Source organism: Chiloscyllium plagiosum, chromosome 35, assembly GCF_004010195.1.
Source record: "Chiloscyllium plagiosum isolate BGI_BamShark_2017 chromosome 35, ASM401019v2, whole genome shotgun sequence".
Taxonomy (NCBI): Eukaryota; Metazoa; Chordata; class Chondrichthyes; order Orectolobiformes; family Hemiscylliidae; genus Chiloscyllium; species Chiloscyllium plagiosum.
Genome location: NC_057744.1, coordinates 10562271 through 10575575, shown reverse-complemented (window position 1 = coordinate 10575575; position 13305 = coordinate 10562271). Strand labels below are relative to the sequence as shown.

General features: G+C 42.5%; 1 protein-coding gene across 7 annotated transcripts in view; it reads left to right on the top strand.

Moving 5' to 3' along the window:
• Nucleotides 1-12240, top strand: part of alg9 (ALG9 alpha-1,2-mannosyltransferase) — a 258877-nt gene extending 246637 nt beyond the window's left edge. For all 7 annotated transcript variants that reach the window (XM_043676654.1, XM_043676652.1, XM_043676649.1 and 4 more), the window contains exon 15: nucleotides 11847-12240. In XM_043676654.1, coding sequence (XP_043532589.1) covers nucleotides 11847-11970 — 124 coding nt within the window. In that variant the 3' untranslated portion in view covers nucleotides 11971-12240. The remainder of the gene's footprint in view (nucleotides 1-11846) is intronic.
• The last annotated feature ends 1065 nt before the right edge of the window (nucleotides 12241-13305 follow it).

The window sequence follows — 13305 nt, the reverse complement described above, 5'->3', positions numbered from 1 at the left end:
AGATCTGACCAGAGTGAAGGGGGTGAGAAACAATTTCTGCTCATAAATGGGTCAAGAGTGGGAGGGCACAGATTGAAGGTGATTTGCAAAAGTAGCAAATAGGACGTAAGAAATAACTTTTTTCATACAACACATAGTTCAGGACTGGCACCAAATCCCATAGTTCACTGGAGAGCCAGTGCAGACGTAATGGGCCAAATGGCCTCCCTCTGCACTATTACAATTCTGAGACAATTTCAGCATGGGATCTGATTCTTCCCTGAAATGAACAAATTGTAGGAGTCAAAAGCACCAGCTAATTTCCCTGTTTGTGAGAGATATAAGTTTGCTAGTTCATTCTTCAGCTTATGGTTGTCACACCATTCTGAGCTGCAGGTCACGATAGGGTGCATCACTCAGCTATCTCCTTGGACAGCAGCAATTTAAAGACAGGAAGAAGCTGTTTAAACCCCTCAAGCCTGTTCCACCATGCATTCAGATTGTGGCTGATCTGTGTTCTGTGTTTTAAGAAAAAAGTGCTGTATGCTCCTCATTTTTTTTGAATACCTTTGCTTCATTGGTTTATAAACAGTTATAAATATAATAAAAGGCAGTTTAACCTGTTGAGGCATTTGACGGTCATGTAATAAAATGCTGTAGCAGCAGTACACGAGCAAGAAGGACAGAAACCAGGAGCAGGAAGAGGCCATTCAGCCCTTCGATCTTGCTCCACTATTCAATATGATCGTGGCTGACCCTCTATTTCAATGTCATATTCTTGCATTCTCTCTATACCTCTTGGTGCCTTTAATATCTAAAAACTTAACGAACTGTAAATCTCTTAAAAATATGAACCAAAAACAAGTTTGAATCTCTCTCTCACACACACACACACACACACGCACAGACCCCATCCCCACCCCACGCAATACTTTTCGGTTCTCATTGTTGTTATTGTGGCTGGGTGCAGGAAATCCTTTCTGACAAAAATGTATTGAATATAATTTTCCACTAGTTGAAGATACTTGTGTCAGTGGATGTAGTCAAGTTTTGGCTGCTTCCCAGAAATATGGTGAAGACAGTGAGGGAATAAACTATAAGATTGTTTTTGTTAATAAACCTGTTCAGGTATGTTATGACAGACCTCCAGAGCAGGTGGGACTTGAACCTGGAACCTCTTGCCCAGAGATAGGGCCACTACCACTGCACCACAAGAACGCTTGAGGAACTAACTATAGGTAATAGTTGGATCTAATGTTGTAGTTTCAGAATAAATCACTAAAATCCACTTGCAGGAAAAAGAACCTTTCACAGTTCGAATGGCTAAGTATTTTAAGTGCACACCCTAGATAGATGAAGCCTCAGGGAAGGCGATGGCCTAATGGTATTATCACTTGAGTATTAATCCAGAGACCCAGGTAATGTTCTGGGGACATGAATCCCACCATGCCAGTTCGTGGAATTTGAATTCAGTAAAAATCAGGAAATTAAAAGTCTAATCAATGTCAGTTTTGGAAAACCTCTTGGCCTGGCCAATATGTGACTCCAATCCCACAGCAATGTTGGTTGGCTCTTAACTGCCCTGTGGGCAAATAGCGAGGTACAATAAATGCTGGCCTAACCAGATTCGTCCATATCCTGTGAATGCATTTTTTTAAAAAGTGTTGATTCAGAAATATGAGATCTACCCTTTAAATGTGGCTACACCATTTGTCTTAAATTGAAAAGTTTATGTAGCAGTTCCAACGTGTATGTACACTCTTTACTGTACCCTCTAGCACAACATTTGCAGGGATTGTTTTTCTATTTGCCAGGCTGTTGCCAGTATCTGTATAGAAATCGTCCTTTGATATGCTGCATAATGAGGTCATGGCATTAGCTGTGAGGACTATTCTGTCTGAATCCAGCGATGTTTGAAACATTCTGCAGTCTCCGGGTATCACTCAGCACTTTGTCTCCGCTCTCCAGAAATAAGAAAAGCCGGTGGCCTGTGCATTCAGATTCTCATTATACTCATTATGTCTTGAATTTAAATCTTGTATCATTTTGGATTAAAGGATAACCCAGGCTTTTAGGTAAAAGATGATTAATATAATCAGGTGTTGGTTTCAGGGCCTACTGGCCTTTGCTGTTGCTGGAAGATTGTTAGTGTGAATTTCATTTTAATAACCACCTCTGGGGTGGTAATAAAGATGTCTAATATAGATTCAAATGTAAATCATTAATTTACTGCTAAGACTGATGTATCTCTGAAGGCAGGCTTCACTCAATTTCCATTACAGTCCAAAATACTGCAGGCCTCCTAATATTAAAAACAAATTAAATAAATGCTGAAATTATCCAAGTGAATTGCAATTCAATGCTGTTTCCTTGCACAGTGCAAGATTGTAAATCCTTTTAATCAGTTTTGAGCATAAAAGGAATATTTCTTATCTCCAGTAAACCTTCAGACAGACTGGGCTTGTACCGCATCTCTCTCACATCACATTCCTAAGGGAGGGCTCCTGCCAGAAACGTAAATTTTCCTGCTCCTCAGATGCTGCCTGACCTGCTGTGCTTTTCCAGCACCATTCTGATCTTGATTCTAATCTCCAGCATCCGCGGTACCCACTTTGGCCACATCTCTCACACACATCTGTAATTCCCAACACATTGGCAGGGTTGCTTTAGGAACCTTTTGGGTTACGCTAACTTGGTCCATCAGACTGAGGAGGGTCCTTGCCACAGAATACCTGAGTAATGACAGATGGGGGTTGGAGGAAGGCTGTGAGAGATAGGAGTGGGTCAGTGAAAGGTAAAGGAAGTGAAAAAGTGGAAATTTAAAAAGCTAAGGAGTGAAAAGCATTTTTTTTAAAAAAAAACTACTTTCCACATTGGCAGTCAGTCATTAGTTTTGGGAATCTTGACCTTCTTAATGGAGGTGATGGTCCAATGGTATTTCGCTAATCTGGACTGCTAATCCAGAGACCTAGCTAATGTTCTGAGCACCATGGCAGAGGGTGGAATTTGAATTCAACATAAATCTGGAATTAAGTCTGATGATCATGAATCCATTGTCGATTGTTGGAAAAACCCATCAAGTTCACAAATGACCTTTCGGGAGGGGAAACTGCCATCCTTACCTGGTCTGGCCTATATGTGACTCCAGACCCACAGCAACGTGGTTGACTCTTACTGCCCTCTGGGCAATCAGGGATGGACAATAAATGCTGGTCTAACCGGCGACACCCACATCCTATGAATGAATTTTAAAAAAGGGCCGAGCAAGCAATGGCCCACATCCCAAGAACTAGTTAAAATAAAAACTCACTACATATCTCAATCTCACATTCTAATCTCTACCACAACCTCACCCCATCCATTCTTGTGTCAGCGTCTCCACCATTCCTGATATCTTTGCATCCCTCCAACCTGCTCTCAAGCACAATCCCTATTTTCTTTGCCCCATCTTTGGTGGATGGAACATCGACAGACTGACCCTTCAAGTTCCTCCTCAAATCCATTCACCTGCAATGCAGCACCTCAGCAGTGCCACAATGTAGCAGCAGTCCACAGAGTAAGCCTGGAGATATACTGTCACTTTTTACATTAATATGAGGCTGCAGCTCAGTATGAAGATGACAAGTTGGATCTGGAGCCTGGTCACATTCCAGGATGTACAAAACATTTGGCCTCCTTAATTGGGAAGGTTGTTCTGCACATTCTAGCTCTTCAGTAACCATGGGGACATAACTTGACTGCGAGCTAACAGATGCTAGTGGCAGCTGAAAATGTGTTGCTGGAAAAGCGCAGCAAGTCAGGCAGCATCCAAGGAGCAGGAGAATCGACGTTTCGGGCATGAGCCCTTCTTCAGGACTCATGCCCAAAATGTCGATTCTCCTGCTCCTTGGATGCTGCCTGACCTGGTGTGCTTTTCCACAACACATTTTCAGCTCTGATCTCCAGCATCTGAAGTCCTCACTTTCTCCTAGATGCTAGTGGCAGTCTGTTAAACCTTCTGGCACTTTATAAAGAGTCAGCTAATTGTGGGCTTTCATGTCTGTGCTCTCAACTTTAACATTTTGTGGATGCGTACATGATAGGAAGATCAATTGCCCTCCAACCTCAGGCAGTGATCTTGCTGTCTATGCTTCACATTTCGAGCAGCATGGAAGAGAACTGAAACCTGAAAACTCCAATCAACAAAAAAAATTATACAAGTTGTGTCTAGTTTCTTCATTATTGTCTAGAATGCAAACACAGCCACTGGTGTGTGTATGAGTTGATGAAAAGCACTCATTCGGAATGAGACACTGACCTTACTTTTAAAAGTGTTGCCTACTTTGAAATATTTAATTCTGACAAGCAATCACAACTCTGTTTACTTTAATCACCTTGATTTTGTTCTTTTTTTTGATGATCATCCTGATCACACCAAAATTGATTGCACAGTAGAACAGTGCAGAAGGTTTACTAAGATTAAAAAGGCATCTTGATCAAAGGGGTCAATAGGCTAAAAAATGGCAGATGGAGTTCAATCTCCAATTGCTCAGTCTCTTGAGTATAGGAGTTGGGAAGTCATGTTGAGGTTATATAGGACATTGTTGAGGCCTCTTCTGGAGTACTGTGTCCAGTAATAGGAATGGTATTATGCTGGAGAGGATTCAAGAGATTTACCAGGATGTTGCTGGGTATAGAAGGTTGGAGTTATAAAGAAAGGCTGGATACGATGGGACCTTTTTCACTGGAGCAGAGAAGATTGAGAGGTGACCTGATAGAAGTTCATAAAATCATGAGGGGTATAGATAGGGTTAATGGAGCTGCAGCTCAGTATGAAGATGACAAGTTGGAGCTGGAGCATGGTTGCATTCCAGGATGTGCAAAACATTTGGCCTCCTTTAATTGGGAAGGTTTTAGGATGAGGGATTTAAAGACTAGGGGGCACATTTTTAAGGTAAGACAAGAGAGATTTTTAAAAAGATATGAAGGTCATTGTTTTTACACAGAGGGTGGTTCGCATGTGGAATGAACTTCCTGAGGAAGTGGGGGCTGTGGGCACAGTTACAACGCTTAAAAGACATTTGGATGAGTAGATGAATAGGAAATGTTTGGAGGGACATGGCAGTCGGGTGTGACTAGTTTGGGATTATGTTCAGCATGGACTGGTTGGACCAAAGGGTCTGTTTTCATGCAGTACGACTCTATGACTCCTGCCATGGATAGCTTTGAGGACTGAGGATCTTAACAGAAACTTGAGGCCAAACCCAAGTTCTGGATAAAGCAAAGGTACTTCTTAGTTGAGAGTGGGGTGCTGGAAAAACACGGCAGGTCAGGCAGCATCTGAGGAGCAGGAGGATTGATGTTTTGGGCAAGAGCCCTTCATCAGGAATTCCTGATGAAGGGTTCTTGCCTGACACATTGATTCTCCTGCTCCTCGGATGCTGGCTGAAGTGCTGTGCTTTCCAGCACCCCACTCTCGACACTGATCTCCAGCATCTGCAGTCCTCACTTTCTCCCAAAGATACTTCTGAACTGAGTCACAATGGTACCAGTATCTCAGACTTCATTCATTCCTGTAGTGTTTAATCATGGAATGGTTACCTCAGACCAGAGGTCATTTGCCTGTCGTTTCTGTATCCCTCTCTGCAAGATCAACTCACCTAGTCCCATCCCCCTGCCATTTCCCCATAGCACTGCAAAAGTTTTCTCTGCAGCTGATGCCCAATTCCCTTTTGAAAGCCATGACTGATTCTGCTTCAACCATACTCTCAGGCAATACATTCCAGATCCTAATCACTCACTCCATTAAAAAAATGTCTTTCTTCATGTGCCTTTGATTATAGAGTCATAGAGCTATACAGCATAGAAACTGACCCTTCGGTCCAACTCATCCATATCTTCCAGATATTCTAAATAAATCTGGTCCCATTTGCCAGCAGTTGGCCCATATCCCTCTAAACTCTTCCTACTCATATATCCATCCAGATGCCTTTTAAATGTTGTAATTGTACTAGCCTCCAACACTTCCTCTTGCAGCTCAATCCATACATGCAGCATCCTCTGTGTGAAAAGGGCGTCACGTGGGGCCCTTTTGTATCTTTCCCCTCTCACCCTAAACCAGTTTTAGACTCCCCCACCCCAGGGAAAAGACCTTGTCTATTTACCCTATCCATGCCCCTCATGATTTTATCAACCTCTATAAGGTCACCCCTCAGTCTCCAATGGTCCAGGGAAAATAGTCTCAGCCTATTCAGTCTCTCCCTATAGCTCAAACCCACCAACCCTGGCAACATCCTTGTAAATCTTTTCTTTTGCCATTTGGTACCTGGATCAATCATTGTAATTTTCCACCCATCAGAAACCAGAGCTTTTCTTAAAAATGTTTCAATCCTTTAAAATCAAAAGTTGAATGATCCTCTGCTAATTTCCTTTACACTTTGACAATCAGCAAACCTTGTGATGAACTGTAGACTTCAATCAGTGGTTTATTATTTCCAAACCTCAAACATGATTTATCATGAAAGGTTGCATGAATCTTCAGCATCAGACAAGTAAATGCTGTGAATTAGTTGCAATTGCTGAACATTTCCTTCATGATATACGGAATGGCCCAGATCTGCACTGGGATACAAAGCTCATTAATATAACTTATTATTAACAAGGCACTTTTGCAAACTCAATCGCAAGTGAAGCACATTGACAGACAAGTCTTGAATAGAACAATCCACAAGCTCACACATTGTCTGAACAAAGTGGGAGATGGAAATGTTGAGTTTCGAGCTATCATCAACTGACTATAAAATCAGGCAGCTGTTTAAACTGCTCATACTGCATTCTGATGGCTTAGGACATTAATTACCTGAACTCTAATTAAATTACACAGCTCCCATTGTCACTGTTACTATCTCATTAACTCTTGGCGTGCTTACCTCCTTTTGCACATTTTTCTGTGTCTTAACCATTGCCACTTCATTTGCCATGCTGATTCCTTTTACGTTCCTAAATCCACAAACTTTACAGTAAAGTTACAACCCAGGGTGAAGGTTGTTAAAAGATTGGAAAGATGAGGGGAGAAATTTAAATCTAAACTCCCAGAGTCCAGGTGGAAAAAGTGAACTTTCCAAATGTTGTCCCATGTTGCATCATTTTTACTGTTTTGGGTGATTGAGATGTTTGCCTGATTTAATTGCATACCTCACAACAGGAACTCATTTGCATTCCTAAGTGTCTCTAAAACAAAGTATGACCGAGCCACATCAGCATCAGGCAACCGTCCAGCAGATCAGGATATAGATTTTAAGGATTGTCTTAAAGGAAGAAAGGGAGGAGGAGAGTTGTTAGAGTGGGCATTCCACAGTTTGAGGCCTAGGCCCCACTTCCAATAATAGTTTTCTCCTCTTCCCTCATCGCCCACTCGGGGTGCAACAAGTTTTTCAACTCGGTTTTCAAGTTTCAAAATCCAGTCACAGTGGACCCAAGTTTGGGAGGCACCACTTTATGAGTTTGGTGCATCTTTAACCACTGACATTGCTGTCATCAATACCCAAAGGAGACACTATAGGTGGGAGACAATGGCCTCATGGTATTATCACTGGACTGTTAAACCAGAAACCCAGGGGAGAGTTCTGGGGATCCGGGTTTGAATCCTCCATGGCAGATGGTGGAATATGAATTCAATAAATGTCTGGTATTTAGAGTCTAATGATGACCATGAATCCATTGTCAATTGTTGGTAAAACCCACCTGGTTCGCTAATGTCCTTGAGGGAGGGAAACTGCCATCCTTACCTAGTCTGGACTACATGTGACTCCAGACCCAAGCAATGTGGTTGACTCTTAACTGCCCTCTGGGCAATTAGGGATGGGCAATAAATGCTGCCTAAGCAGCAATGTCCTTATCCCATGAATGAATAAAAGGTAGGTTTAGAATTTATCTTTGCAGGACCAGGTGCATAGGCATGTCTTCTCAAAGCAAAGTTTGAGCAGAGTTCTGGTTGTTCTGTTCTTTGAAGACAGTGAACCAGCCAGCTATCTCTGTCTACACATTGTGGTTGGAGCGTCATCCATTCAAAATGGACCTAACTTCCCACCATAGCTGCTTGACTGGAGTCTGTCAAAATCCCCAGCAGCTTTCCACTCAGGAGTTAAAATGCCCCTCGCCATCTCCCAACCAAAGAAAGACTAGAGAATAAATTAGAAAAAAGTCATTAGTTACTGTCAAGCCTGGTTTCTGAAGTGCGCAACGTCTCGGGAAGACCATCTCTGGTTTTGAACTCCTGACTTGCAATAAATGCAGGAACGTGAGTTTATAGAGCAGTGTGGAAGTGAAAAACATCACTTAATTCACCAAATGATCTGAGAAATCTGTCATCTTGCCATTTTCAAACAAAAATATTGCTGTTATCCTGCCCCTTATTTAGGCTGCGTCTTGGAAAAGATTTATTTGATTTACAAACTGCCTGCAGAGTGGTCAAAGATCTGTTTATTTTCAAGCATTATCCAAAGAGTGATTTCATGAGCAAATTGATTTTTCTTTCCCTGACAGACAGTAATGCTGATAAAGTAGAAACAGACTAGATTTACAAAGTGGCCTGAGTTTTCCCACGGGCCTCAGGACCATATTGTTGTTCTCCAGCCCCCACATAGTATCTCAGTTGTCCAGCCTAGGCAACATTTACAAGAACCCATCGTCATGAGAACGGGTCTTCCCAAGGGAAGTGGGGGGTCAGGATCCCAAGTGGGTTATCGAGCTGAGATTCTGGGGTCACACGTTCCAAGATAGTAATGACCAATCCCTCTCCCAACCTTCTCTAATTGTCTTCTCCTCTTCCCTTATTGCCCACTGAAGGTGCAAGACAATTTTCAAACCTCAAAATGGGGTCAGAGTGGGCAAGAGTTTGGGATGCACTGTGCTAGAACCTTGGTACGATTTTAACCACTGACTGAACAGTGTTTCTGTCATCAGCATCCTGAGAAGGCAGCACAGTTCGATAAAATCTAAACCTTTGCAGTACCAATTGGAGTGTGCTTATGGGCAGGATCCTAGCTGCTTGGAGGACAGTCATTGTTTCCCTCTACTTTCCTGGGCTCCTTTCGTTTCCAATCCTGTCTGTGCACTGCCAGACTAATTAACTTCATTATCCCCAAAGCATGTGGCAACTTGACTCAGCTCATAATGTGCTCACCTCTAACTGACCAACGTGCGGTGTCATTCTCTGGAGTATCATTCTCCAGGCTGACACTTCAGCAAGGTAATGAAGGATAAATGAAGGTATGTCAGTCACTTACTGTACAAAGGAGAGGATAAAGTTTCCTGGGTCCTAGCTAACATTCTCCCAAACCATGAGCACCAAAAATAGACAAACTGTTCATCTCAGAGGACAGACAAAATGTAGATGGAGTAAAACCTTTGTATTTTTAGAAGGATGTTGTACTGTTTGCCTTATCCATCTTCTTTGAACTTCTTCTTTCTTATTGTCAAGAAATGCAGTACAAGTTACTTACCATTCCAGCAGATCTAACTACTTACGTTTCAGCTGCAGCTCCTGAAATCACCTTCCAATGTTTACAGAAATTGTGCATGTGTAACTGGACTGAAAACATGTGGTGCTGGAAAAGCACAACCGGTCATTCCCGATGAAGAGCTTATGCTCGAAACGTGCTCCCGGATGCTGCCTGACCGGCTGTGGTTTTGCAGCACCACACGTTTTGACTCTGATCTCCAGCATCTGCAGTCCTCACTGTCTCCCTGTGTAACTGAACGTCCACCTCTGGGTCAGTGATATCTTGGGAATAACTTGATTACCTTCTCTTACATTGTACTGGTCTTTGTTCAGTGTGATCCTTTCTGGACTGTCACCTCTATATCAGTAGCTGTCGTTCACTTTTTCTCTGAACCATTTCTTCTTTCCAACTCCATTGGGCTGAGTGCTTTCATGGAATGTGATCCCACTGGTATTTTGTCAAAGTAGCAATTTCCATCAGATTTTCCAACATTGTCCACATGTGGACAATTTCCAGAAGTGTTATATGGCTGCAATTGAAAGCTGAAACTGACCATCTACCGCTACCAGCCACATTCCCACCACAACCTTAGCTGAGATCCTCCAACAAACAGAACAAATTAGAGGATTTTAGACTGAGCCATATATTTAATTAGACCAGGAAATTAATTTACTACCTAACACCAAGGCTTCTTACACAGCATTTTCAAACCCACGACTATTACCATCTAGAAGGACAAGGGCAGCAGATACACGGTAACACCACCACCTATTGGTTTTGCTCCAAACCAGTTACTTTTCTGACTTGAAGATATATTGCCATTCCTTCAATGTCGCTGGATCAGCTTCCTGAAGCTCCTTCCCTAATGCATTGTGTATGTACCTACAGCAATTGGACTTCATCTGTTCAATCAGTCACCACCAAACTAGGCAACTAGGGATAGGCAATAAATGCTGGCCCAGCCTGTGATGTCCATGTTTCATGAATACATAAACAAAAGTGATTATCAGGATAGCAAAGAGGTCTTCCAGCAATACAGCATAAGATTTCATACGATTGAGATCCAACTTTACTGCGCTCCATTCACTAGAAATCTATATTCCTAACCCACTTTACAGTCCACACTGCAGTCACAAATGTGATTTTTGTCCACATTGTATCTTTCAAGCAGCTGAAGGAATTTCCTATGGTACCATTTTTGTCAATATCTATCGCTCAATACATGTCATTGTGAAGTTTAAAATGGCCCATGCTGTCATTGCTGTTGTGAGACCTTTCTCCAGTACAGTCCTGAGGGAGCACTACACTGCTGGAAATACCACTTTTTGGAGGTGATGTTCAACTGAGTGCCTTGTTGCCTGCTCAACTTGATGTACAAAATCCCTTGGATTATTCAAAAGAAGCTCAGGGAAGCCAGTTTGGAATCCTGGCCAGCATCAAGCAATATCACAAAAGATGATTCACTAGTTGTTATCACAAACACAAATACATTAAAAAAAACAAAAGTGGATGGCAGAATAACAAAGAGCCCTTCCAGGAATACTGCATAAGATTTCATTCCATTGAGACCCAATGTTACTACCACAAGCTGTTTGTGAGAGCTTGCTATGTCTAGGAAGGCTGTTATGTTCCCCACAACAGAAGGTATACTTCAAAAATATTTCATTGCCTTTAAAACAACTTAAGATGTCCATTGATTATGGAAAATGCGATATAAATGCAAGTCTTTCTTTTCATGTGTAGATTAGCTACTATGTTTCCTTAATTTCCTTCTGTTCAATGTTCCTTCAGTGTCATTGAATCAAAATCCTGGACCTCTCTCCCTAACCACCTTGTGGGTGTACCCACAGCATATGGACTGCAGCGTTTCAAAAAGGCAGCTCACCATCACCTTCTCAAGGGGCAACTAGGGACAAGCAATAAATGCTAGCCCAGCCAGCGATGCTCAGGTCCCACAACTGAACAGAAAATAATGCAAGACTTCAAAAATACTTAAAACAAAGAGCTGCAGATGCAGGAAATCTGAAACAAGAGCAAACGTTGCTGGAGCAATTCAGCAGGTCTGGCAGCATCTGTGGAGAGAAAGCATGGTTAATGTTTCAAGTCCAGTGTCCCTCCTTTCGCGTTCTGAAGAAAGATCACTGGACCTGAAATGTTAACTCCGCTTCCTCTCTGCAGATGCTGCCAGACCTGCTGGGTTTCTCCAGCAATTTCTACTTTTGCTTCAAGAGTACTTAGCCAGCTGTGAAAGGCGCTATATAAATGCAAATCCTTTCTCTTCCTGTAGCATCATTGTTATGTTTACTGTCACTGCAGTTTGTATCTTATTAATAGTTGCATTGATTGCACTGAACTAATTCTGTCTTGATTTTTCTTGTGTCTTAGGTCATCACAGCTTTTCCGTGCTTTCTACATTCCCATCTTGTCTGAGCAGCACACAGTGTACGCAAACTATACAATTCTGAAACCAAGGCGATCGAAGCCACTGCGGAGAAAGAGTGGAAGCTAGAACATGCTCTGGCAAGAGAGGGGGAGCGAGGAATCGCAGTCAGAGACAATGACTGCTAAGCTCTGTGCTGTCTTGTCTCAGCTAATCAGTAGATGTTTACATTTCTTGCCTGCCCTGTAATAATGTATGAAAAGTCAATCATGTGCCCTGCCTGTATTTTTCCTTTCTTGTGCATTCCCTGAGAATTGTTGTGACTTTCGGACAAGACTATGGACCATCTGCTGTAGCCCACCAAGGATAAATTAAAGATGCATTCCACATATCAGTAAACAAATGTGTGCGTCACTGTGTGTTTTCCTGGAGTGATAGTGGTCCGTTCCCATCTGCTTCTGACCATGCCGGCAGCTGGAGTCCATCCCGAAAACTGGCTGAGCAAAGGTTGTATCTTCAAATCTTTAAACAGCTAGCCAGGAGTTTCTTCTCATTGTGATCTGGGCGTTGGTTTCTTGGCCAAGTCTCCACATTTCCTTTACTGTCTGATGGTCAAAAATGAATTGAACTCCAATGTAAATAAATCATGTTGTGCCCTCCCCCATGATATCTCGAGTTAAATTTCTACTCGCTCGGTGCCAGATTTTTTCCAGAGTTGAGGACAAGGGAGAGTAAATGTCCGAGCCTCACATGGTTCAATGGCTGTTACTCTAACACCTGCTAATATTGGCAGGTTTTCTTTAGTATACTCTGCTGCTTTGGAGCTGGGCAATGTCCAAGCTATTAGCTTTAGTCAGAGCTGGAGTAGGATTAACCTAGTCAAGGTTTGGCACCTTTAAATGGTGGTTGGGTGTTCAAATTTTTGTTGGCTTGGCTGTTCCACTGTACAACCATGATGAGGAAGAAAGTGGTTCTCTGGAATAGGTGTATCAGAATCCTCATCCACAAACATCCACTCCCTCTATCGCCGACGCTCCATAGCAGAATTGTATACTATATACAAGATGCACTGCAGAAATTCACCAATTCTCCATAGACAGGCCCTTCCAAACCCATGGCACTTCTCTCTAGAAGGACAGGGGAAGCAGATACATGGGAACACCAACACTTCTAAGCTCCCCTCCAAGCCATTCACCATCCCAACTTGAAAAACATCATCATTCCTTCGCTGTCCCGGAGTCATAATCCTGGAATTCCCTCCCTAAGGGCATTGTGGATCTGCCTTCGGCATATGGACTGCAACGGTTCAAGAAGGTAGCTCACCCCCATCTTCTGCAGGTCAACTAGCAACGAGCAATAAATGTTGGCCCAGCCAGTGACACCCACATCCCAAAGAAGAATATCCCTTAATATTTAATATCTATAACAGTGCTAAGAAACTGAAGGTGCCATACTTCAGAGTCA